At 42.3% G+C, this 26,677-nt stretch overlaps 2 protein-coding genes across 3 annotated transcripts in view; one reads left to right on the forward strand and one right to left on the reverse strand.

The window, feature by feature from the left end:
• Window positions 1-26,677, reverse strand: part of WSCD2 (WSC domain containing 2) — a 606,696-nt gene that overhangs the window by 350,416 nt on the left and 229,603 nt on the right. For both annotated transcript variants that reach the window (XM_073562054.1, XM_073562051.1), the window contains one exon: window positions 1,084-2,039. In XM_073562054.1, the coding sequence (XP_073418155.1) occupies window positions 1,084-1,465 (382 nt within the window). In that variant the 5' untranslated portion in view covers window positions 1,466-2,039. The remainder of the gene's footprint in view (window positions 1-1,083; window positions 2,040-26,677) is intronic.
• LOC141080637 (uncharacterized) overlaps window positions 2,616-26,677 on the forward strand; it is a 29,480-nt gene continuing 5,418 nt past the window's right edge. Inside the window, exons 1-2 of the mRNA XM_073566008.1 lie at window positions 2,616-2,621; window positions 4,028-4,148. Of these exons, the coding sequence (XP_073422109.1) occupies window positions 2,616-2,621; window positions 4,028-4,148 (127 nt within the window). The remainder of the gene's footprint in view (window positions 2,622-4,027; window positions 4,149-26,677) is intronic.

A 26,677-nucleotide genomic window follows, 5' to 3' on the forward strand; every position in this document is an offset into this window, starting at 1 on the left:
AACAGATTCTTTTTTTTCTGGACACACTGATGCCAAATATGTTTTTTTCATTAATTTAATTTTTCTATTTTTAAATAGGGGAAAGGGGTGGTAATTTAAACTTTTATAAAAGAAAAAATATTTTGCAAAATTTTTAAGACTTTTTTTTTACATTATAATTCTGAACCTGTGATAATTTGATCTTTTATATGCTGAAATAAAATTGCATTGCAGTACATAGTGTAATTGTGGTTCTCCTATGAAGCCCAGCCTCTGGTCGAGCTTCACAGGGTGACTAACATGATAGCTGAAGGAGACTTAAGTGGGACCCTGGCTGCCTTCTTTACCCATCAGTTCCCCAAGATCCAGAGAGGGTAAATGGGAGCTAGGGCACATGCAAACCAGCAAGAAAGTCATATAAATACTGATGTCAGTGATTAACATCAGTATTTAATGATTGTAATTAGCTCTGGCCTCTGCTGTTACCGGCAGATGCCGGATATGAAACACCGCTAACACTTGCTAGATGAAGTGGGCTCAGCTCCTGAGCCTGCTCCAAGAAATCCAGAGCAGCCTGTGACGAAAATGTGCATTACAAGTCATTAAAGCGTTAAGATTCTAAATGTATTAGTCATTGTAATGTCAGTTTCTTTGGGATTGATTTAAAGGGTTATTCCAATTTCCAAAATCATGTAGTAAGTGGAATAATAATAATATCATCAAATATCTCCAATTAGAAATTTTGTATACTTCTTCTGATTAGCTGTGTTGCTTACCCCATTTACAGGGTTTTGCAGTAGTTTAGGTATCCATGGCTAAGGCCACTAACAGCTGACTACCTGATGCTGTAAGAGTGGTCGTAACTAGATACCTAATGTACTGCAATGCCCTGCACATGTGGTAAGTGACATAGCAAATCAAAAGAACTATGCTACATTTCTAATTGGAGGTATTTGCTAATATTATTATTATTGCTACACCTACTACATATTGGGATAGGATCCTGGAGGTGGAAATATCCTTTCCAAACAGTGCAGCACAAACAATATAACTTTTGGACAAGACATAGAACATTTGTTACGCAGATCAAAATTATTTCCTTACCTCTCCCTTCCTCTTGTTCTCGCATAGTTCTCCCTTTAAGAGCTCTATTCCATGCACCTCCAAAGTCTCCTTGCTTAGTCCTGTCCAGAGACTCTTTGCCTGATGTTTTGAACCATGGTCCATATCTCCGTGGTGTGCTTGGTGACTCTGGTGCTTCCTTAAAAACCCTACCTAATTGGGCTGTTCCAGGTTCTGGGTTGTCTCCTCGATCACTGATGCCATCAACCAAGGTCTTGTCACTTTCCGACACAATATGTTCCCCTTCAAAACTTGCGTGCAAAAATACAACACTTCCAGCGGTTAAATATAAGATAATAAATGTGAAAAAGCGAATAGGCTTCCGTCGAAAATACCTCTGAAATTTTGCAATTATCTTGGCCATATCTTGTACATTATCTGAGTTTATTTTAAAAGCCTTTTCACGAGTTTAATTAATCACAATATTCAGCTTCCATATCTGCCACATTCCATTCACAACATCTTCTATAACAGCCACAGCCGGAACAGTTAGGAAGAAGCGGGCTGTTTAAGAAAATATACTTCAATTTTAAAATTATCTGATGGAGAAAACATTTCTTCGCATTAAAAAGCAGTGTGCTGTAAAAATAAGAACAGATTTCTTTACAAGTGACTGTGCTGTGTATTCCATTTCTGCTCAGTCTACTCCTAGCCAATAAAGGTTCCAAAGAAGGACCCTAGAGATGCCATTGATGGACAGATCATTTTAAGAAAATTGAGAGTATGAAGGTGGTTTGAAAGCCGATCAGCTGACATAGCGCTCTCTCATTCTTTCTGTTTTCTGTTCCTGAGCACAGAATCTTGGAAGCATCGTTTTAATGGAAATGACACCACTTCTTTTTCTGTAAAGCCGAAAGGTCCCCAGGTACAGAACACTCAGAGGAACCTTTTGTTAAATAAACCGTCATTCACTTTGGTCCAATATGAAAATGCTGCACCTACAAGTCAAATGGAAAATAACCTCATTAGGCATTTGGGATATTTCAGCTTAAAAACAGAAAATAAAGAACATTTTTAACATATAAAAGAGTGAAATCTAAATACAAGAATATATAGAAATGCAGCAATGGAAATACATTTTTATTATTAGCTGTTACTGCAAATCAGTTACACAAATCTTCTGTCTCACTGATCAGAGCAAGATGAAATGATCAAATCGAAATATTTAGTTTTGTGAGAAGCAAATTAGCATAACAGTAGTATAGTGAATTAAATACCAGGCCATTATGGGCTTAAGCAGAACCTGTAATTTAATTCATGCAGCCAGGTATGTCTCAGGGTTTCAGATAAAATATAGTCTAAAGAGTCAATGTGAGAAAGAATTGCTTTGCCTAAGCAACAATGCTATTCAATGAGGCAGTGTTCATCTGCAAGTCAATGGGTGCGAGAAAAAAAAATTGCATGGACTACATGCATGCCGTCTGATTTCTACTCACTCATCTCAAGGGAGATCCGACATTTCATCAGTGAGTTACCGTAAATTCACAGCGTGACCCATCAGAATTGATAGAAAGATGTCGGTGAGATATATTATTAGTGCACTGTGTGTGTAGCTTACTGTACATGAATTTAACTAATAAATAAAGAAATGAAAAAAAAAAGGTGTGGGGTCCTCCTTATCTTTAATAACCAGTTGCGGGAAAGCAGACAGTTGGGTGATGGTATTGTTATTCTTGGAAGGGGCCAATATCCATAATGCTTCCCAGCCTAGTAATAACAGCTCACAACTGTCTGTGGAGCTTTTACTGGCTATTAAAAAAGGGGACTCCCCAAAAAATGATGTGGGGTTCCCCTAATTTTAATAACAAGCAAAGGCTAAGCAAACAGCTTACTTGTCACAATAGTAGCCCCCAGTCATCCCAGAAATGGCTTATACATCACATGCGCCAAATCTGACACTAAGGGTCCCGGTTCACTTAGCGACACACCAGCAATCCCGACAATGATACAACCTGGTAAGGATCGCTGGTGCGTCACTAAATGGTCACTAGTAAGCTGCCAAACAGGCAGATCTCTTCAACGACGCAGCAACCATCCAGCGATCCTCAGCGGTCGTTGGTACATTGTTACACAGCAGCTTTGCTGAACGATTCCAGCCTGCATCCCTGAGTTCTGCGTCTCCAACGAGGTCGCTCGTTGGGTCAAACACAGCGAAGCACGCTGGCCAGCGGGACACCGACGATTAAAAAATGGCCCAGGACATTCGAGCATGATCAGAGATATCCAGCTGGGGGGCCGGTCGCCGTTGTGTGTCACATGTAACGAGATCACTGGCAAGGTCGCTGTTGCGTCACAAAATCGGTGACGCTTCAGCGATCTCGCTAGCGATCTCGCTATGTGAGATGGGGGCTTTAGCCTTGGCTCTTTCTGATTGCCCTGGTGTGTTGGCAATTGGGGTAATAGTTTTGAGGCTGATGTCAGCTGTGTAATGTCCGTTGACATCAAGCCCAGGGGTCACTAATTGAGAGATGCCCCCCAATACTAACCAAGTATTCAAAAAAATGAACACACACACACAGAAAAGTCCTTTAATTGTAAAAAGCACTCCCCGACCCTCTTTTACCCATTTATTACCTTTAAAAAATAAAATCCAAAGGAGTCAGCTGTAATTCCATAATCAGGACGTCATATGTGTATATATATATATATATATATATATATATATATATGTCATAGGCCATTAAGAGGCTAAAGAATATTTTTGTTTATTAAATCTGTTTATGGGCATGTAGTGTAGTTAGTGTGAGTGTGTTAAAATACTCACCTACCATATTGTTCTCCGGTGATCAATGACGTTCTGCTCCTATTCTCAGGGACATCACCTCAATTCCTAAAAGTAGGCTCACCCATGCTCTAAGCTTTATTTGTGAGCCTGAAGTTTCTTTTACAATTTAAGTCTATGGAGCCTCGTTTTAAATCTTCATAGGCTTACATTGTAAAAGTCACTTCAGAGTCTTGCAAAGCGCAGTGTGAACTGGAAAGTCTGCTGATCGAAAATGTCACTGAGAAGAAGAGCAAAACATATCTCGATCCTGGAGAAGGCAATGGTAGGTGAGTATATTAATACACTGACACTATACTACATGCACATATGCACATTTAATTAAAGATATATATAGATGGGAGTGCTTCTTTAAATGTTTCTTTAAGTAACCATTGGCCTTCTGGAAAAATTAGATGAGGATCATGGTTTTCACCTTGCTCTTCCTCAGAATATGTAAGTTTTACTCTAATTTTTAGCATAAACTGTGCATTCACGGATATTGATGCCTTTGTTGGCAATTTTTTAATTTAACTTTGCACCCTCCCACCAAGGACAATTTTCATTTTTGCCCTTTCGTTTTTACCTTCCCTTGTTCCAAGAGCAATTACTTTTTTATTTTTCCATCGACATAGCTATATAAAGGCCTGTTTTTTCAGGACGAATTGTATGGGAAAATGTACTGGAAAGAAAAGTCTAGTGAAATAATGAAAGAAAAAAAATGCACTTTTTTTTATGCTATTGTGTATAAAAAAAATTACATGTCATTTTCGAGATCAGTATAATTACAGTGACAGTAAACCTGTATAGATTTTTGAAAAATATTTAAAGAGGACATGTCGCCAGGTCATTTTTTATTTTTATGTTATTGTCACGCTGGGTGACAATATGGCCAAAATAGTAACCAGTACCTCATTTAATGTATTTATCATATGCATTATTTTGCATCTTTTTATTGCACTTTTTATCATTTTTTGCAGGATGCAGCTAGGCCGCTTTATGTTGGCTTGGTTTTCTGTGTGGTGCATATACAGTGCTGGACAGCCTGCCTGCTAATACTATGGGTGTAATCAATAGGCTGTTATCCAGACACTTTGCATCACACTTACTTGTGTGACTAGCGTCCTATGCAAGCCCTATCTGTGTGCATTTTTTCTACTAAGCAGCCAACCCCTCCATTATGTAGGTGAGTGGGTGGTTGTTCTCTTCAGTAGAGGGCACCTGTGCTGCTCCAGCCTTTATCAATGGGGGCCTGCTGCATCCTGCTAGTGCATTTGTCATGGTTTTGGTGAGGCTATTTTTCATGACTTTTTTTTGAGTTTTTCTAGGTTAGCTGTTTTGAAATGTGATTTTATTGAACATTTTGCATTGTTTGCCTTCTATTGCCTCTGTGTTGCTTTGTAGTGCTGTATATATTGCTGGCTGCAGAATGGATTAACCATACCTCCCAACTTTTGAAGAACAGAAGGATGAACACATTTTTGCCATGCCCCTTACCATACCCCAATCCACGCCCATTTACTATTTCTTTCTACCCTGGCAGAAGGAGTTCTCAGAGGGGTGGTGGTAGTGAGGGATACTCAGCAGACGCCTGAAACTACCCTGGAGTAATAGCATGTGGAAAATGACTGTCTAGGTTATTGTGTTTGTAAATTACTGTATATTATAATGTTACAATAATCAATTCCATGCATTATTGCTGCAATGATTTTTTAAACCTCAAATTTAAGAATGGAAAAACAAAGAAGCACAAAATCTACTTAAATAACAAGGAAAAAAATGTTTTATCTAAAAAGCCTGAAAGGAAAGGTTCTTGACTACAGTGAAGGAGAGAGGGTGATAATTCAGTCCAGTTTTATGAATATACATTGTATTTATCTATAATTGATTTTCACTGAGCCATTAACATTGATAATTGCATGCTCAGCAGTAATTCCGCAGATTCCCTTTGATTTTCAATTACATTTTATAGGACAGTCACACATCTTGCCTCATCTTTAATTAGTGACTTTGCTCCTTGTAAATGCTTCTTTTTCCAGAAGAGAATTGGTTTGGGAAAAACACAAGGTTGGAACCAAGTCTGGCTGAGACAGATTGTGTTTGAGCTCTATGTTTGCCATGTATACCAGTGAAGCTTCCAGAATATACAGTACATCAAATACACCCATAAGGCCCAAGAGCATACATACTGTGTACATGTTGTTTTTCATGCCCATACAACATTAAGGGCAGAGACACACTGCCACATTTCTCATGCGAGAATCGCAACGTAAAACTCGTGCTGGCTGTCGGCTCTCCTGACCTGAGCTTGTCACACTGCCATGTTCCGGCCAGGAGAGGTGCCGGCCAGCCAGTGCAGTGCAATGCGATTATCTCACGAGAAATACGGCAGTGTGACTCCAGCCTTAAAGGAGCACACGGGAGACTTTTTTATGGCCCAGACTTTTACCAATTTGTAATACGTGTGTAATGAGTGCTTTAAAATACTTATTGGTTATTCCTTATAGGGGTTTATTTAATCCCCAAACATATCGAAGAGACACGATACTTATTTCTTTAAAATGTAACATTACTGTTATATTTACCCTCCCCTACCCTCTCCTTTTGTTTTGCCCTTTGTATGTCTTTAATAAAGCAACTTAAACCTTTCCAAACCCCTTACCCTCTCCTCCCCTTTGTCTTATAATTTAAAAAATGTTCAATAAAGTTATTTGGAAATTACTTATTGGTTGCTGACTTCTGCTGTTTCCAGCGCTGGTCCAGTTCCTCTCCTGCATCATATTACTGCAGTGGTGACCTGCGGGCTCATACAACATCTTGTGTGTGGACCAGAGGTCGCTTTCCCAATGTAAGTCTATAAGACTCAGAAAAAGGCTGTCATAGACTTACATTTACCTCTTTACAACCTTTCGATTTTACTTTTTTGCACTTTCATTTTTTTCTCCATTTCTTCCTAGAGCAATAACTTTTTTTATCTTTCCATCAATATAGCCATATGAGGGCTTGCTTTTTGTGAGACAAATTGTACTTTGAATTACATCATTGATTTGACCATATAGCATACTGGAAAATGGGAAAAACAACTCCAAGTGCGGTGAAATTGCAAAAAAGTTCAGTTTTACTATTGTTTTTTGGGGGGGTTTTATTTATCATGTTCACTAAATGCTAAAACTGACTTGGCAATATGATTCCCCAGGTCAGTATGAGTTTGCAGATATCAAACATGTATAGGTTCCGAAATTTGTAAGAAAAAAAATATTTATGTTGTCAGTTTCTGAGACCTATAGAGTCTCCATTTTTCATAATCTGGGGCTGGGTGATAGCTTATTTTTTTGTGCCCCGAGCTGCCACTTTTATTAATACCATTTTAGCATAAATAAGATGCATTGGTCGGCCATTATTGCATTTATTGCATCAATATTTGTAAGTCGAAACCAGGAGTGGAACAATCAAAGGAGAGAAGTAAAATAGAAACACGTTACCACTTCTGTATTTATCACCCACTCCCGGTTTTGGCTTACCAATATTGATGCAAAATACTAACCAAATACTGTGTGAATATGGCCTTGCAAAGTAACTACAGTATTGAGCTTCAGTGTGAGCTGGCAAGAATGTGCTGAAGTCATATGATGCGGGAGAGTACCAAAGCAGCGCTGGAAATGACAGAAGAAAGTGATGGGTTAGTATTTTAATGCACACACTAGACAAAATTACTCACTGATAAAAAAGGAGGTAATAAAAAAATTGCCGAGGTGCTCCTTTAAGGGTTCATACTCAATTGGGAGAGACTCGCACGATTCTCGTGCGAGTCTCTTGCATGAAAGCCTGGCACTGCCGCCGGCACTCAGACCGGAGCATGCAGTTACATAGAAATACATGTAGCTGCGCGCTCTAGTGCCGGTGGCAGTGCCAGGTTTTTATGCGAGAGACTCACACGAGCATCGTGCGAGTCTCTCACAAGTGAGTATGAGCCCTAACACTGATCATTTACAAGAAAATACAAATAACAGTTCAAACAAACTTGTATACCATCAAATTGGGACTAAATGATATAATAGGATCTTAAAAGGACACTAGGCTAAGGCATATCATTCCTCGAATCCTATCACTGCGATATGCTAATGACACTTGGCTCCCACACTTCTGCGAGCGGTAGACGACTATCATGCTACTATGCTCCAATCCTCTCATATGAGAGAATCGCACTCCTTTTGCAGAGGAGATGGAGGAAGCAATGTTTCCATCTCCTCCATTGCCGAATCTGCATGAGAAAATGATCGCTGATCTGCAATGCCCCATAGTATAACATTGGGCCGAGGGCTATTGAACAAAACATTGGATAGCACGTAACTGTGTTATACGCTAGTGTGACCCCAGCCTAAGTCTCGATGTGTTGATGTATTTACAGTGGAGATACATACAATATGTCTGATGGTAGGAAATTAATAGGAAAAATTACAGTCAAATGCATTCATTTTGAAAGTTTTCATTGTGTTAAGAAACAAGTACTACAAATTAATTAAAAGAAAAAACATTTCTGATACCAGATCAGGAGTTTGTATTATCTCCTTCACCACTAAGCCTGATTTCACCTTCATGACCAGGCCAAATTTTACAATTCTGTCCAGTGTCACTTATGTGGTAATAACTCTGGATCACTTCAACAGATCCCATTGATTCTGAGAATGTTTTCTCATGACATATTGTACTTCACGATGGTAAAATTTGATCGATAAGACTTGCATTTATTTGTGAAAATATTGTAAATTTGGCAAAATTTTGAGTTTCACAATTTTCAAACATTTAATTATTATGCCCTTAAACCAGAGAGTTATGTCACACAAAATAGTTACTAAATAACATTTACCACATGTCTACTTTACATCTGCATCATTTTTTAAACATATTTTTTTTGTTAGGAAGTTAAAAGGGTTGAAATTTGACCAGCAACTTATTTTTCCAGCAAAATTTACAAAAGCATTTTCTTAAGGACCTCATCACATTTCAAGTGACTTTGGAGGGCCTATATGACAGAAAATAATCAAAAGTGACACCATTCTAAAAACTGCACCCCTCAAAGTCCTCAAAGCCACATTCAATAAACTTTAGTAACCCTTCAGGTGTTTCATGTGAATTCATGCAATGTAGAAGGAAAAAATGAACATTTTAATTTTTTTCACAAAAATGTTATTGTAGCTGCAATTTTTTTATTTTCACAAGGCTATCAGGAGAAAATAGACACCAAAGTTTGGGTCCAAGGCAGGGCTTGGAAAGGAGGGATCACGATTTGACTTTTTGAGCCGAAAAATAGCTTTAATTGAGAGTGGATGCAATGTCGCGTTTAGAGAGCCCCTGATGGACTTAAACAGTGGAACCCCCAGGAAGTGACCCCTATATTGGAAACTAGACACATAAAGGAAAGTATCAAGATGTGTGGTGAGCACCTTGCTCTCCCAAGTGCTTAAAAAAGTTTAAAACATAGAGCAGTGAAAATAAAACAAAATCACATTTTTCCCATAACATTGTTTTTTAGACCCAAATTTTGCATTTTCACAAGGGTAACAGGAGAAAATGCACTATAAAATTTGTTGTGTAATTTCTCCTGAGTACACCAATACATAATATGTTGGCAAAATCTAAACTACTATATTGACGCACGGCAGGGCTCGAAAGGGAAGATGTGCTATTTGACTTTTTGAATGCAAAATTTGCTGGAATCATTAGCGGACACCATGTCGCGTTTGGAGAGCCCCCACAAGTGATCTCATTTTGGAAACTAGACTCCTGAAGGAATGTATCTAGATGTGTGATGAGCACCTTGAACCTCAGGTGCTTCATAGAAGTTTATAATGTTGAGCTGTGAAAATAAAAAAAATCACATTTTTCCAACAAAAATGTTCTTTTAGCCCCATTTTTTTATTTTCACAAGGGTAACATGAGAAATAGCACCATAATATTTGCTGTGCAATTTCTCCTGAAGTATGCCGAGACCCCATATGTTTGGGAAAACTACTGTTTGAGCTCAAGGCAGGGCTCAGATGGGAAGGAGCATCAGTTGACTTTATGAACACAAAATGGGCTGTAATTACTAGCAGACGTCATGTTGGGTTTGGAGAGCCACTAATGTGCCTTAACAGTGGAAATCCCCACAATTGTTACCATTTTTGAAACTAGACCCCTCAAAGAATTTATCAACACGTGTGGTCAGCACTTTTAACCCTCATGTGCTTCACAATAGTTTATAATGTTGAACTGTGAAAATGAAAAAATAATTTTTTCACACAAAAATGTTGGTTTTGCCCTAAATTTTTCATTTTCACAACAGTAACCGAGGCAAAATGGACAATACAATTTGTTCTGCAATTTCTCCTGAGTACACCCATACCCCATATATGGTCAAAAACTACTTTTGAGACACAGTACGAATCTCAGAACGTAAGAAGCGCCATATTGGAATTAAGATTTTGCTAGAATGGTTTCAGGGTGCCACGTCACATTGGTAAAGCTGCTGAGGCACCAGAACAGAAGAAATCCCCCAAAAGTGATGTAATTTTACAAACTATATCTCTCGATGAATTAATCTAGGAGTGCTGTGAGCATGTTAACACTACATGTGCCTCACAGAAATTTATACCATTGGGCGTTGAAGAAAGAACAATTGCATTTTTTGCTGCTAAAATGTTTTTTTATCCCCATTTTTTTATTTTTATAAGGGCTAGTAGGAAAAAGTGAACCTCTCAGTTTGTTGTGCTACAGTGCTGTGGAAATCAATTGGGACAAAGCACTTTTTTAAGTAAAATCATAAGTTGGTTACCAGTCAGTGATTCAAACCAGTTTTAACTGCTTTGAACATGTGTGAGTGCCTGTTCAAAGCAGTTAAAACTGGTTTGAATCACTGACTGGTAACCAACTTATGATTTTACTTAAAAAAATGCTTTGTCCCAATTAATTTCCACAGCACTGTATTTCTCATGTGTACCCCAATACCCTATATGTAATTGGGAACTACTTTTGATGCACAGTGAAAAACTCAGAAGGGACGGAGTGCCAAAATTTAGTGCAGAAATTACTGTAATAGTTTGTGGGTGCCATGACTCATTGGGAGAGCCCCTGAGGTGCCAAAATAGCAGAATCCACCATAACTGACTCAATTTTACAAACTACACCTCTCAATTAATTCAGCTAACGATGCAGTTATCATATTGACACCATGGGTATATCACAGAATGTTATAATATTGGGCAGTAAAGAAAAAATAACTACAAAATTACCACAAAAAAATTATGCCTAGATTTTAAATTTTCCCAAGAGGAAATGCATAGAAACGGCACCAAAACTTGTCATACAATTTCTACTGAATGTGGAAATACCCGAATTGTGTATGTACAGTAAAATTTAGCCACACTGAGACTTGGGATGGAAAGAGCGCTATTTGCCTCCAGGAGCTTTATTTGTCTCCTGGAGTAGAGATTTTCCTAGGACAGTTTGCAGACTCCATATGCAGAGCCCCTAAGAGCTAGAAGAGCAAAATACCCCTTCAAGTGACCCAGTTTTGGAGATTATACACCTTTGGAAATGTATCTACATGTGTACTGATGATTTGATTCCATGGGCGACCAAACAAGGCAAACCTTTACTGTTCCACCACCCCAACCACTCCACATACCAGACCTCTGCCCTTCCCTAATAACCTCCCTCTCCAACATTACTGAAGGTGAGCTTACTCATCTCCTTTCCACATCACACCTCATCTCCTTTCCACATCACACCTGACCACCTGTGCTCTTGACCGAATCCCTTACCACCTACTCCCCAACCTCACTAACTTGATCATTCCAGCACTAACATATCTCTTCAACCTATCCCTATCTTCTGGTACCTTCCCCTTTGGCTACAAACATGCCACCATAACACCCATCCTCAAAAAAATCAAACCTTGACCCAACTGCTATGCCCAGCTATCGCCCCATATCACTGCTCCCGTTTGCTTCCAAACACCTTGAACAGCATGTCCATGCTCAACTTTCCTCCCACCTCTCATCTAACTCCCTCCTTCACATCCTTCAATCTGGCTTCTGCTCCCACCACTCCACTGAAACTGCCCTGACCAAAATTACTAATGACTTACTCACAGCCAAAGTTAACATATATAGGAAGGAGAGAAGTCCGGCTTTCAGGATCGCGCTGTTCCAGTCCAAAGTTCACAAGGAGTTAATCCAAGGACCAAGCAGTGATTATAACTTTCTTTTTATTCCAAAAACTCTACGCGTTTCGTGTACACACTGTACACTTCCTCAGGAGCAAAGTTACTTGGTAACTTTGCTCCTGAGGAAGTGTACAGTGTGTACACGAAACGCGTAGAGTTTTTGGAATAAAAAGAAAGTTATAATCACTGCTTGGTCCTTGGATTAACTCCTTGTGAACTTTGGACTGGAACAGCACGATCCTGAAAGCCGGACTTCTCTCCTTCCTATATATGCAATTCTAGTGACCGGCTGATTGCTGCAGTTCATCGGATCCTACCCATTTGTGCTTATGGTTGTTGTGTTCCACACAACTGAACCAGGTGAGTGGATCCATATCTGTTGAAACGTTTATATAATTGGATAAGACCCTATTGTGCGCTTCTGTCTCCCCCTTTTTTAAAGTTAACAGACAGTTCTCCATCCTCCTCCTTCTCGACCTGCCCTCTGCCTTCGACACAGTCGACCACTGTCTACTGCTACAGATGATTCTTTCTTCCCTTGGCATCAAAAACCTTGCCCTGTCCTGGATTGCCTCATACCTTTCTGACCGCACAATTAGTGATTCCCACTCTCACACTACCTCCTCATCCTGCCCTCTCTATGTTGGGAGTCCCCCAAGGCTCTGTCCTGGGGCCCCTACATTTTTCTATCTATACTCTTGGTCTAGGACAGCTCATAAAGTCCCATGGCTTCCAGTACCACCTGTATGCGGACGACACTCAGATCTACCTCTCTGGCCCAGATGTCATCTCTCTGCTGTCCAGAATCCCGGAGTGTCTATCAGCCATATCCTCCTTTTTCATCTCTCGCTTCCTAAAACTCAATGTAGACAAAACTGAACACATTATCTTTCCTCCATCTCACGTATCTTCTGTACCCGATCTATCTATTATGGTAAACGGCATCACACTCTCTCCCGCACCTGAAATCTGCTGCCTCAGAGTAACTCTCGACTCTGCCCTGTCCTTCAAACCACACGTCCAAACTCTTGCCACCTCCTGTCGCCTCCAACTCAAAAATATTTCCAGAATCCGTCCCTTCCTCAGCCCTCAATCTACTATAACTCTTGTACATGCCCTCATTATCTCCCGCCTTGACTACTGCAACACTCTCCTCTGTGGCCTCCCTGCTAACCCTCTTGCACCACTCCAGTCTGTCCTTAACTCTGCTGCCCGACTAATCCACCTCTCTTCTCGCTACTCGCCTGTCTCTCCCCTCTGCAAATCCCTCCACTGGCTACCAATTCACCAATGAATCTAGTTCAAACTACTAACACTGACCAACAAAGCCATCCACAACCTATCCTCTCCCTATATCTCTGAACTAATCTCCCAATATCTTCCCTCACATAGTCTTCGATCCTCCCAAGACCTCCTACTCTCCTCCACACTTATTTGTTCCTCACACAACTGCCTCTAAGATACTCCCAAATATCCCCTATCCTCTGGAATTCCATGCCTCACCAAGTCCGATTATCCACCATCCTCGAATCCTTCAAACGTAACCTGAAAACCCATCTTTTCAGGAAAGCTTACAGCCCGCAATAACCATTCTGCTGCCTCACCACCGCCCGAGCCGCCGCCGCCTCAAAACCACCAGAGCTGCTGCAACCCCGACCTTCTGCCTCTTTCCCACTATGCCATAGAATGTAAGTCCACAAGGACAGGGTCCTCTCCCCTCTGTACCAGTCTGTCATTGTAAATTTGTTTACTGTTAATGATATTTATAACTTTGTATGTAACCCCCTTCTCATGTACAGCACCATGGAATTAATGCCGCTATATAAATAAATAATAATAATAAGTGTTTTCCAGAAACAAGCAGCAGTGAATATTGCAGAGTGAAAACTGCAAATCTGCTATTATGAAGCCCATACATTGTAATGCCCACTATGTTGTAATGCCCACTACGTCATTCCCAATTCATGCTTCTGCAGACAGGCACCCGTAAATTAGCTGGGATCTCATTGCTACTGAAATGCCAAACATGTGGGTGCTAAATGTGACTTAGGCACGATGTGAGGGGCAGAAGGGAGGGGGGTATTTGGGATTGAGAGTGCAGAATTTGCTGTATTTCTTTTGGGTAGTGAGGAGGCATAGCACTTTCCAGAGCAATTTTTTTCTCGCACTCATTGACCTGCATTCTCGCATCCAATCGCAGCTTCATTTGAATTTTCCCTGAATCCAATTCAAGCTGAGAAAAAAACTTCTGCTATGCACCATTTGAAAAAATTATCTCTTATTTGACAGAGTGATTTGGGGCCTTACCACAATATACTGTATATTATACATACTAAATAGTATGAATATAAGCAGAGATAAACACCACTGACTCATTTTATTTAATGAATGTGCCCTTGTGGGGAAGTGGACCGTACTGCGGGTACCTGCTTGCCAGGACCAAGACTTGAGAGGCAGCGTCTCCTGTCTCCGGGAAGAAGCAAGAGAGAGATGGAGCTTCTTGGAGTGACAGGGGGGCGGGTAGACCCGGATAAATATGTGCAGGAGGGCAAGGCTAGTAAGAGGAAGCGCACGAAAAGGAAGGGTCAGGCGCCAACGAAGGGCAGTACGCAGGAGAGTAGTGAGGAGTGCGCACGGTTTCCCTCTCCCTCACCAGTGCATACCGGGGCAGTGACAGGCAGTGCTGCACCTTATTTGAGAGACAGAGACAGGGACCGCTTTGCAGAGAGTGCAGAGCCGTGTGAAGCTGAGCCAGAGAGTGCAGAGCCGTGTGAAGCCGAGCCAGAGAGTGCAGAGCCATGTGAAGTCGAGCCAGAGTGCAAAGCCGTGTAGAGCCGGGCCAGAGAGTGCAGAGCCGTGTGAAGCCGGGCCACAGAGTGCAGAGCCGTGTAAAGCCGAGCCAGAGAGTGCGGAGTCATGCAGAGCCTCGTCCGCCATCACCCACTGCCAACAGCAGGGACCAGGGAGCGGAACGTACAGGGTGTGTCCGGTGACTGCCAGAGAACAGGGTGCTGTGCCCTACGCAACAGTGAGTACCGCACACATTCTGAACAAGAGAGACCGCATACCAGACTGACACTTGCGTCCTGATTGGGTCAGTATATAGTGTCCCTGACATTCTTAACCGTACGCTACTAGTGGAAATAACAGAGTGGCCACGTTGGGCCCATACAGGACTGTGGCCCGTGCCTTTATTTAGTCACGATAATATATGGACAAGGGGCAGTGGAAGGTGCCGGAGACCAACCACTGTCACCAGAAGAAGGACCAACATCTGCAGTGACCTCCAGGAGGAGGCTTAGCGACCGCCGTCATCGGCACTATTGAGTACACAGCAGAAGCTGCAGAGCCAGGACCTCCTGATATACCTGTTACGCAAATTGTTGTGTATTTGTACTGTTATTATTGTGCTGTGCCCTTTAATACTGTTTATCTCTTTTATCTCCCCTCATGGAGGAATTTCACCTGTAAATTAACGTGTTAACCCTTGCTCTGCCTGCGTCCCGTCACTGCATCCCACATTCCTGCTTGTTATCCTACACCCTCTTAACATTACTTATGTTCTCTGATCCCGAATTGATGAACAGTGAGTAAAATACCGTATATGAGCGTATTTTGCTCCAATACAGCTCTTACTATTACTGCAATGAAAGGTGATCATCCTGAGAACAGTGCACCGGAGAGCAGCATGTCACACCCAAGAATAGCTCATTTAATCCTGTCAGTATTATCAACATCCAGCAATCTATTAAAAAGCACCAAAGCTTATTATATCCGCTTCCAGACACTAAACACTTCAACCAACAATCCCATCCAGGTTAATCTTACTAGAAAATCTAGATTTTCAGAATGAAAAATAGAACAAATAAAATGTTATCTGTAGGTGAACCTAAAAAGTTAAATTTATAGCCATAATAAACAATAAAATCTGATATCCAAGAACAGAAACTTATGACAATCGTGAGTTTTATAAGACTCAAGCAGGATAAAAAAACTGATTATTGTGCAATAATTTTTCATTAAAAATGTCCTGTAGCTTTACTTCTATCGCTCTTTGACAATGTTTACATGAGCACAACCGAGCAAATTGGGTCAATTATGGTAATCACACTCTGATCAGAGTGTGATCATACTTTGATCCAAATCTCTTGGATGAGAAGAAAATGAAGAAAAAAAAGTCTCCATCTTCTCCATCCTGTCTGTCTGTGGAAATCGGACTGCACTTAAGTGCAATCCGATGTTTTCCATGGACTCATTGACTTGAATGGTCGAGTGTGAACTGCAATATTTTCCTCAGACCGGCTCTGTCTGAGGAAAAAAAATGAGACATGTGCACGGTCTATTGAATAACATTAGTCATAGTGCGATCCAATGTTTTGGCATTTTGGACTCCGACTGAAAATATCATTGTATGCACGAGCCCTTATGCAAACCAATGTTAATCCTATAATCTCTCCCATTTATCTCCTACTTTTTGATTAATTGCTTGTGGTAAAGGTACTGTCACACTTAGTGATGCACCAGCGATCCCGACCAGCGATATGACGCGGTCAGGATCGCTGGTGCATCGCTAAGTGGTCGCTAGTGAGCTGCCACACAGGCAGATCTCACCAGCGACATAGCAGGGGTCAGGGGTCGCTACTTACCTGTCAGAAGCGGCGATCCTGATGTCCTCCCGCCCACGTCCACGCGTCGCTTGTCGGCGCCACAGGAAGCCCAGCAGGAAGCTGACGACGAGAAACAGTCCAGGACGTTCTCGTGCGATCAGCGATAACCAGCGGGGGAGCGGTCGGAGGCAAGTATCAGACATAGCGATATCGCTAGCAATATCGCTATAACGTCACAAAAACCAGTGACGTTATAGCGATATTGCTAGCGATATCGCTTAGTGTGACAGGCCCTTTAGTTAAAAAATGTAGAAGACTGATGGAAAGTAATAATACAGCAGGATCACACCACACAGTTTGTGATTGTACTCCGACCATAGAGATACTTGGACCTCCATAGACACTGTAAGACCAACATATTGTTTATTATTTTGACCAGATAATGGTCAAGTGCTGTAATTTGCCAATTCTTCTGTAGGACCTGGTGATCACATAATCACAGAGTCTCTACCAGCACAGCAATGCCGCTGGGTTCTAAGTACCGGTATATGGGCACACGATGCCTTTTTCGTGTCGGCATGCCCTGTAACCCACCTTAAAAAGTGCTCAGCAAGCATTAAAAAGCATTAAAAAGAATGAAAATATGCACTGCAAATGCAATATAAAAACTACTTGCTTGGATCTCAAAATATTCAAATTCACGTAAAACTGGAAATTTCAACTTGGACTCCATCCTCACAAATCGATCCACTCATCTCTAATAGCCACCTATAGCTAATCAAAAAAGACACTTGTCCATCACGTTCAATCTTTGTTAAGACCTTGCAGATTGATCTGGGAAAAGGCAGACAAACTTCCCGCAAACTGTAGCTGATTTCATAGGGAGGTTGGGTGATTTATTTTATGTTGTTGTTTAATAATCAAATCAATATAACATTAATTTGCTATTTTAAATAAGTATGGTGTTTTAGAAGTAAAATTCTACTACTGGAGTTATTCAAGCTATCATAGACTTCAATTGTATGATGTTAGTAACATAGTTTGATCAGTGCTGTTATTCCATCTAGATACAGGAAAGATGTATATCTTTGTACCGTGTTAGCCAGTAGATAGAAAAATATTCAGGATTGAGAGTCCTCAGTAGTTGATACCTTTTAATGGCTAACTGAAAAGATGGTAATACATTGCAAGCTTTCGAGACTACTCAGGTCTCTTCATCAGGCTAGACTAATACAATACAGGCTAGACTTCAGATTTTGTATTAGTCTAGCCTGATGAAGAGACCTGAGTAGTCTCGAAAGCTTGCAATGTATTACCATCTTTTCAGTTAGCCATTAAAAGGTATCAACTACTGAGGACTCTCAATCCTGAATGTTATTCCATCTATATTTTTTATCAATATATTATTTGGATGGATATAATAGGTCTAGTGTATTCATCTTGCATTTAACAAGAGGCTTTGGTACCACAGCATCAAAAAATGGAACTATCGCTGACTCGGATGGAATAAGAAGTCGTTTTTTATTGTGACAAATAAATAGGATTACATTTCTTACATTGTATATGCTTCCTACTGTATACTGACCCAGTATTTTTGCCACAGACAAAATAGACTACTGCAATTACAAAGCAATTTATTGCAGACAATCCAATTAATCACAAGTGTTTTTTTTTTTATTTTCTTTCAAATGTGTTTTGTCTGCTTTGATTATCCTAAGCGCTATTGATAGCACTGATAAGGTGAGTCAAGGTCACATCTCGCAAGCTCTGCTTCGTAACCCTTAACCCTATTAAACATTACATCACTGTGATAGAAAATGCTTTTGTGCAGCATACTACAATAAACCTAAACAGAACCTGTCACCGTGAAAAACCTTTGTTAGTGTTAATCTATCAGGACTCGCCACAGACAGCAGAAGGCCCCTGTGGCAGAACAGTATATTGACTCTTTGCTGCCTAATAGCTCATGATCATGCACAATTCCACCAGCTTTGGAGATGGTAGTGGGCCTCCTTACCCCTTGAATCCCTGTGTGGCTGTACAGGTTGCACCAATTATATGTCTGTCCGTTTAAAAATATGTCAGGTTGCCTTACTGAAACAGTGGCTGCAGGGAGAAAATTAAGTTATATTCTCTCTGTAGCCACTCATTTTTAGTCATAGTCAATGCAGGGAAGGGGGTATATAGCCCAAAAAAATCCAGTTTACTATACAGTAAGCTCACTGTAATCATTCCCTAGCACATTGATTGACAGTATGCTGTGCACACATATACTGCACAAACACACTGCAGTGCAGGCTGTCAATCAATGTGTCAGGGAGTGGTGACTAACAGCTCTCTGCACCGCCCAGATGACTGGAAGTGAACAGTTGCATGAGGATTTTAATTTTACTTTCTCCCTGTATCTGCTCTTCCAGTAAGCCTGCCAGAAATGTTATTTATCTGCAGATTACTATTATATATGTAGATAAATAGTGTTTCTGAAGGTGACAGGTTACCCTTATTATGGTAATCCAAGTTCAATAAATAAGCCCTGTAAATTTTTAAAACACTTTGCATTATTTCTCTACAGATTTAGAGATTCCTGTTTGCTGTCGTTCAATAAGAATATTTTTTTTCATCCAGGGTATTAAAGTATCGCAATGATCACTCAGATACTCTTCTAGTTACAGAAGAGAGCTGAGATGTCTATGCCATCACCATACAGCAAACAGTAAAAAAGAGTGTAGTTTTAGCTCAATTTCAAATGGATATCAGTCCTGCAGTCTGTACTTAGCTGGCGGAGCACTGAGCCTAATAGGTTGTGATTAAGAAACCCAGAAGTAAGGGTCAAAACATTTAAAGATCCCAAAGATGTTTTACATTGTTGGATTTGTTTGAGTAAAATTGGATGATTTCAAACTTTTGGATGAGTGTTGGACCAAATACCCTACAAGTAACTGTAGTAAAAAAAGGTCATAATTCACTTTACAGAAACATCAGCTAGACATGCAGATCTCTGCCAGAAAGGCCGATCATCTCATATATTTGTTAAAGTGCTCCAAATCTCCAATGGCAAATGTTAGGAGAAAGAAAGGTTGGATATTGCGGATTTCAGTATGCCCGTCCCTTTTGATCTCACAGGAGATGAATCTAAGGAGATTGACAACTGCTTGTTTTCTTCTACCTACTGGGATCTAAGAAGTATAGTTTCTCCTTATGGAGAGTGACATGTTAAACATGCCAAGATGAGGAGACTTAAAGACGCAATGCTCTGCTGGGAGATATGCAAATTGTCTTTTCAGAGAGGAAGTGGACTAGAACTCTAGTGCCACCTATTACATAGTAACATAGTTAGTTAGTAAGGCCGAAAAAAGACTTTAGTCCATCCAGTTCAGCCTATAAAATTCTGTCAGAATAAATCCCCAGATCTACGTCCTTCTAAAGAACCTAACAATAACTGTAAGATACAATATTGTTACACTCCAGGAAGACATCCAGGCCTCTCTTGAACCCTTTGACTGAGTTCACCATCATCACCTCCTCTGGCAAGGAATTCCAGATTCTCACTGCCCTAACAGTAAAGAATCCTCTTCTATGTTGGTGGAAAAACCTTCTCTCCTCCACACGCAGAGAATGCCCCCTTGTGACCGTCACCTTCCTTGGTATAAACAGATCCTCGGAGAGATATTTATATTGTCCCCTTATATACTTATACATGGTTATTAGATCGCCCCTCAGTCGTCTTTTTTCTAGACTAAATAATCCTAATTTTGCTAATCTCTCTGGGTATTGCAGTTCCCCCATCCCCTTAATTTTGTTGCCCTCCTTTGTACCCGCTCTAGTTCCATTATATCCTTCCTGAGCACCGGTGCCCAAAACTGTACACAGTACTCCATGTGCGGTCTAACTAGAGATTTGTACAGAGGCAGTATAATGCTCTCATCATGTGTATCCAGACCTCTTTTAATGCACCCCATAATCCTGTTTGCCTTGGCAGCCGCTGCCTGGCACTGGCTGTTCCAGGTAAGTTTATCATTAACTAGGATCCCCAAGTCCTTCTCCCTGCCAGATTTACCCAGTGGTTTCCCGTTCAGTGTGTAATGGTGATATTGATTCCTTCTTCCCATGTGTATAACCTTACATTTATCATTGTTAAACTGCATCTGCCACCTTTTGGCCCAAGTTCCCAACTTATCCAGATCCATCTGTAGCAGAATACTAATCTGCTGGTAAGTTTTCAGTTCACCTGCAGTCATTACAGGAAAAATGAAGTATTGCATGATAATAATGATCAATGGTCTGTTTGTACAATCCATAGACGTACTGGATCCCCCCAAAAAGGAAAAGGAAAGAGCTACTATTTGTAGCCACTTTTTGGCCCGGCCAACTGATAGGTATTCTGCTTTTTTAATCCAGTCAAGTACTTTATAATTAGCAAACCTGCTTATATGAATGATGAAGCTGAATACTGAATTGCCTTAACCCCTTCACTACCAAGGGTGGTTTGCACGTTAACTACCGGGCCAATTTTTACAATTCTGACCACTGTCCCTTTATGAGGTCATAACTCTGAAATGCTTCCGTGGATCCCGGTGATTCTGACATTGTTTTCTCGAGACATATTGTACTTCATGTTAGTGGTAAAATTTCATTCATATAACTTGCGTTTATTTATGAGAAAAACGGAAATTTGGCGAAAATTTTGAAAATTCCGCAATTTTCCAAATTTGAATTTTTGTGCCCTTAAATCACAGAGATATGGCACACAAAAAAGTTAATAAGTAACATTTGCCACATGTTTACTTTACATCAGCACAATTTTGGAACCAAAATTTTTATTTGTTAGCAAGATATAAGGGTTAAAAGTTGACCAGCGATCTCTCATTTTTGCAACACCATTTTATTTTTACGGACCACATCACTTTTGAAGCCACTTTGAGGGGTCTATATGATAGAAAATACACAAAAGTGACACCATTCTAAAAACTGCACCCCTTAAGGTGCTTAAAACCACATTCAAGGAGTTTATTAACCCTTCAGGTGCGTCACAGGAATTTTTTGAATATTTAAAAAAAATTAACATTTAACTTTTTTTCACAAAAAAAATTACTTCAGGTTCAATTTTTTTTATTTTACCAAGTGTAACAGGAGAAATTGGACTGCAAAAATTATTGTGCAATTTGTCCTGAGCACGCTGATACCTGATATGTGGGGGGGGGAACCACTGTTTCGGCGCATGGCAGAGCTCAGAAGGGAAGGAGCGCCGTTTGACTTTTTCAATGCAAAATTGGCTGGAATTCTGATCGGACGCCATGTCGTGTTTGGAGAGCCCCTGATGTACCTAAACAGTGGAAACCCCCCACAAGTGACCCCATTTTTGAAACTAGACCCCCTAAGGAACTTATGTTATTGTGCAGGTTTTAGGAAGTTTCGCCCCCAGCAGTTCGCCCCCAGCATTTCGCCCCCAGCAGTTCGCCCCCAGCAGTTCGCCCCCAGGTACACTTCGCCCCCGAATATTTCGCCCCCAGCATTTCGCCCCCAGGTTGTTTCGCCCCCGCACATTTCGCCCCCGCACATTTCGCCCCCGGATGTTTCGCCCCCGGATGTTTCGCCCCCGGATGTTTCGCCCCCAGCAGTTCGCCCCCAGCAGTTCGCCCCCAGCAGTTCGCCCCCAGATGTTTCACCCCCAGCAGTTCGCCCCCAGATGTTTCGCCCCCAGCAGTTCGCCCCCGGATGTTTTGCCCCCAGCAGTTCACCCCCGGATGTTTCGCCCCCAGCAGTTCGCCCCCGGATGTTTCGCCCCCGGATGCTTCGCCCCCGGATGTTTCGCCCCCGGATGTTTCGCCCCCAGCAGTTCGCCCCCGGATGTTTCGCCCCCAGCAGTTCGCCCCCGGATGTTTCGCCCCCAGCAGTTCGCCCCCGGATGTTTCGCCCCCAGCAGTTCGCCCCCGATGTTTCGCCCCCGGATGTTTCGCCCCCGGCAGTTCGCCCCCGGATGTTTCGCCCCCAGCAGTTCGCCCCCGGATGTTTCGCCCCCAGCAGTTCGCCCCCGGATGTTTCGCCCCCAGCAGTTCGCCCCCGGATGTTTCGCCCCCAGCAGTTCGCCTCCAGCAGTTCACCCCCGAATGTTTCGCCCCCAGCAGTTCGCCCCCAGCAGTTCGTACCCGGATGTTTCGCCCCCAGCAGTTTGTCCCCGGATGTTTCGCCCCCAGATGTTTCGCCCCAGGATGTTTCGCCCCAGGATGTTTCGCCCCTGGATGTTTCGCCCCCGGATGTTTCGCCCCCACCAGTTCGCCCCCGGATGTTTCGCCCCCAGCAGTTTGTCCCCGGATGTTTCGCCCCCGGATGTTTCGCCCCAGGATGTTTCGCCCCGGATGTTTCGCCCCAGGATGTTTCGCCCCCAGCAGTTCGCCCCCGGATGTTTCGCCCCCAGCAGTTCCGCCCCCGGATGTTTCGCCCCCAGCAGTTCGCCCCCAGTTGTTTCGCCCCCGGATGTTTCGCCCCCGGATGTTTCGCCCCCAGCAGTTCGCCCCCGGATGTTTCGCCCCCGGATGTTTCGCCCCCAGCAGTTCGCCCCCGGATGTTTCGCCCCCAGCAGTTCGCCCCCGGATGTTTCGCCCCCAGCAGTTCGCCCCCGGATGTTTCGCCCCCAGCAGTTCGCCTCCAGCAGTTCACCCCCGAATGTTTCGCCCCCAGCAGTTCGCCCCCAGCAGTTCGTACCCTGATGTTTCGCCCCCAGCAGTTTGTCCCCGGATGTTTCGCCCCAGGATGTTTCGTCCCCGGATGTTTCGCCCCCACCAGTTCGCCCCCCGGATGTTTCGCCCCCAGCAGTTCGCCTCCAGCAGTTCACCCCCGGATGTTTCGCCCCCAGCAGTTCGCCCCCGGATGTTTCGCCCCCAGCAGTTCGCCCCCGGATGTTTCGCCCCCAGCAGTTCGCCCCCAGCAGTTCGCCCCCGGATGTTTCGCCCCCAGTAGTTTGCCCCCAGCAGTTCGCCCCCGGATGTTTCACCCCCAGCAGTTCGCCCCCGGATGTTTCACCCCCGGATGTTTCGCCCCCGGATGTTTCGCCCCCAGCAGTTCGCCCCCGGATGTTTCATCCCCAGCAGTTCGCCCCCAGATGTTTTGCCCCCAGCAGTTCACCCCCGGATGTTTTGTCCCCAGCAGTTCGCCCACAGCAGTTCGCCCCCGGATGTTTCTCCGCCTGCTTTTTGCCCCCAGATGTTTCGGCCCCAAATTAGGCAGGGAATTTTGGCCTTGTGTTTTAGCCCTAAGACCGCTTTCACAGTAGCCACTTTCCCAAGTGCTAAGCACTGGAAAATCGCTAAGAAGATTGCCAATTTTGAATATACTACATGGTGGCCCGATTCTAATGTATCGGGTATTCTAGAAGGCACAGCCACGTGGTATGTTGCACAGGTTATGTAGTATATTGGACAGTCCACGTAGTACATTGTACAGGCCACGTAGTATATAGGACAGCCGACGTAGTATTTTGGACAGCGCACGTAGTAAATTGCACAGTCCACATAGTAAATTGCACAGCGCACATAGTAAATTACACAGCGCACATAGTATATTGGCCAGCCAACGTAGTATATTGCACTGGTCACGTAGTATATTGCACTGTCCACGTAGTCTAGGAATGTGGGCACTATATTCGTGTTTAAAAAAAAATAATAAAGATATACTCACCTCAGCCACGGGCCCTGAAGTCCTCGCGCCTCTCTGCAGTGCTGGCGGTGGCTTCCGGTCTGAGCGTAGGACCTGCGATGATGTCGCGGTCACATGACCGTGACATCATCGCAGGTCCTGGACGGTGTGCATTGGAGAGAGGCGCGGAGGACAGCGCAACGTTGGAGGGGGTGAGAATAACTTTTTTTTTTATCATTATTATTTTTAGCATTACATCTTTTCACTATTGATGCTGCATAGGCACCATCAATAGCGAAAAGTTGGTCACACAGGGTTAATAGCAGCGTTAACGGAGTGCGGTACACCGCGATCCGTTAACGCTGGCATTAACCCTGTGTGAGCGGTCAGCGGTGAGTGCAGGGCAGTGAAGCAGCGGCCATTTTTATGGCAGACTGTGACCGTCGCTGATTGGTCGTGGGCGTTTTGCCAAGACCAATCAGCGACTTGGATTTACATGACAGACAGACGCCGCGACCAATGAATATACGAATAAAACGTTACAGACAGAAAGACGAAAGTGACCCTTAGACAATTATATAGTAGATAAGTCAATGGCTAGAAAAGCGAGGTGCTGTTTCGGCCAGCTCTTTTTATTTTATTACAGGAGCTATTTTTGAGCGCTTAGCGTTCATCAATAGCCTGTATCTTATGGGTGATTACCGAGAGCACTCACAAAAGCGCTCTGAAAAATGCCAGTAAAGCACGTGCTTTGGAGTTCTAAAACAGTGGCAGAGAAAACAGAAAGCAAAAAACACAAATATCCTGAACTAAAAGTAAAAAATATAGTGCAAATAATGCATAAAGGTAATAATAATAAGGGTATTTAGTAAACATAATTTTGATCAAAATGATGTACAAGCCATCCCGCCACGTCACGGCAACCCTTGTGGGACAGTCCCTACTCTAGTATTTAAAACCTTATCACTTGCCAAGTGGCGTGAATGTGAATAAGGGTCGAGCAGCTGAACCACTTGTAACAGCTTAGGCCAGACTGGATGGCTTTCCCAGCTCAGAAAAAGGGCGGTCACACCCCTATATGCACTGAATGCACAATGAAATGAATAAAAAACAAATCTGAACTGAGACAAGTAAGTTAATGTGTATGCACAATGTAAGTGCATTTTAACACATGACCATTAACCAGAGAAAACAGAAAGCAAAAAACACAAATATCCTGAACTAAAAGTAAAAAATATACTGCAAATAATGCATAAAGGTAATAATAATAAGGGTATTTAGTAAACATAATTTTGATCAAAATGATGTACAAGCCATCCCGCCACGTCACGGCAACCCTTGTGGGTCAGTCCCTACTCTAGTATTTAAAACCTTAAGCTGGGAAAGCCATCCAGTCTGGCCTAAGCTGTTACAAGTGGTTCAGCTGCTCGACCCTTATTCACATTCACGCCACTTAGCAAGTGATAAGGTTTTAAATACTAGAGTAGGGACTGTCCCACAAGGGTTGCCGTGACGTGGCGGGATGGCTTGTACATCATTTTGATCAAAATTATGTTTACTAAATACCCTTATTATTATTACCTTTATGCATTATTTGCAGTATATTTTTTACTTTTAGTTCAGGATATTTGTGTTTTTTGCTTTCTGTTTTCTCTGGTTAATGGTCATGTGTTAAAATGCACTTACATTGTGCATACACATTAACTTACTTGTCTCAGTTCAGATTTGTTTTTTATTCATTTCATTGTGCATTCAGTGCATATAGGGGTGTGACCGCCCTTTTTCTGAGCTGGCAAAGCCATCCAGTCTGGCCTAAGCTGTTACAAGTGGTTCAGCTGCTCGACCCTTATTCACATTCACGCCACTTGGCAAGTGATAAGGTTTTAAATACTAGAGTAGGGACTGTCCCACAAGGGTTGCCGTGACGTGGCGGGATGGCTTGTACATCATTTTGATCAAAATTATGTTTACTAAATACCCTTATTATTATTACCTTTATGCATTATTTGCAGTATATTTTTTACTTTTAGTTCAGGATATTTGTGTTTTTTGCTTTCTGTTTTCTCTGGTTAATGGTCATGTGTTAAAATGCACTTACATTGTGCATACACATTAACTTACTTGTCTCAGTTCAGATTTTGTTTTTTATTCATTTCATTGTGCATTCAGTGCATATAGGGGTGTGACCGCCCTTTTTCTGAGCTGGGAAAGCCATCCAGTCTGGCCTAAGCTGTTACAAGTGGTTCAGCTGCTCGACCCTTATTCACATTCACGCCACTTGGCTAGTGATAAGGTTTTAAATACTAGAGTAGGGACTGTCCCACAAGGGTTGCCGTGACGTGGCGGGATGGCTTGTACATCATTTTGATC

Source organism: Dendrobates tinctorius, unplaced genomic scaffold, assembly GCF_039654945.1.
Source record: "Dendrobates tinctorius isolate UK_male_01 unplaced genomic scaffold, ASM3965494v1 ptg000003l, whole genome shotgun sequence".
In the NCBI taxonomy this organism is placed as follows: domain Eukaryota; kingdom Metazoa; phylum Chordata; class Amphibia; order Anura; family Dendrobatidae; genus Dendrobates; species Dendrobates tinctorius.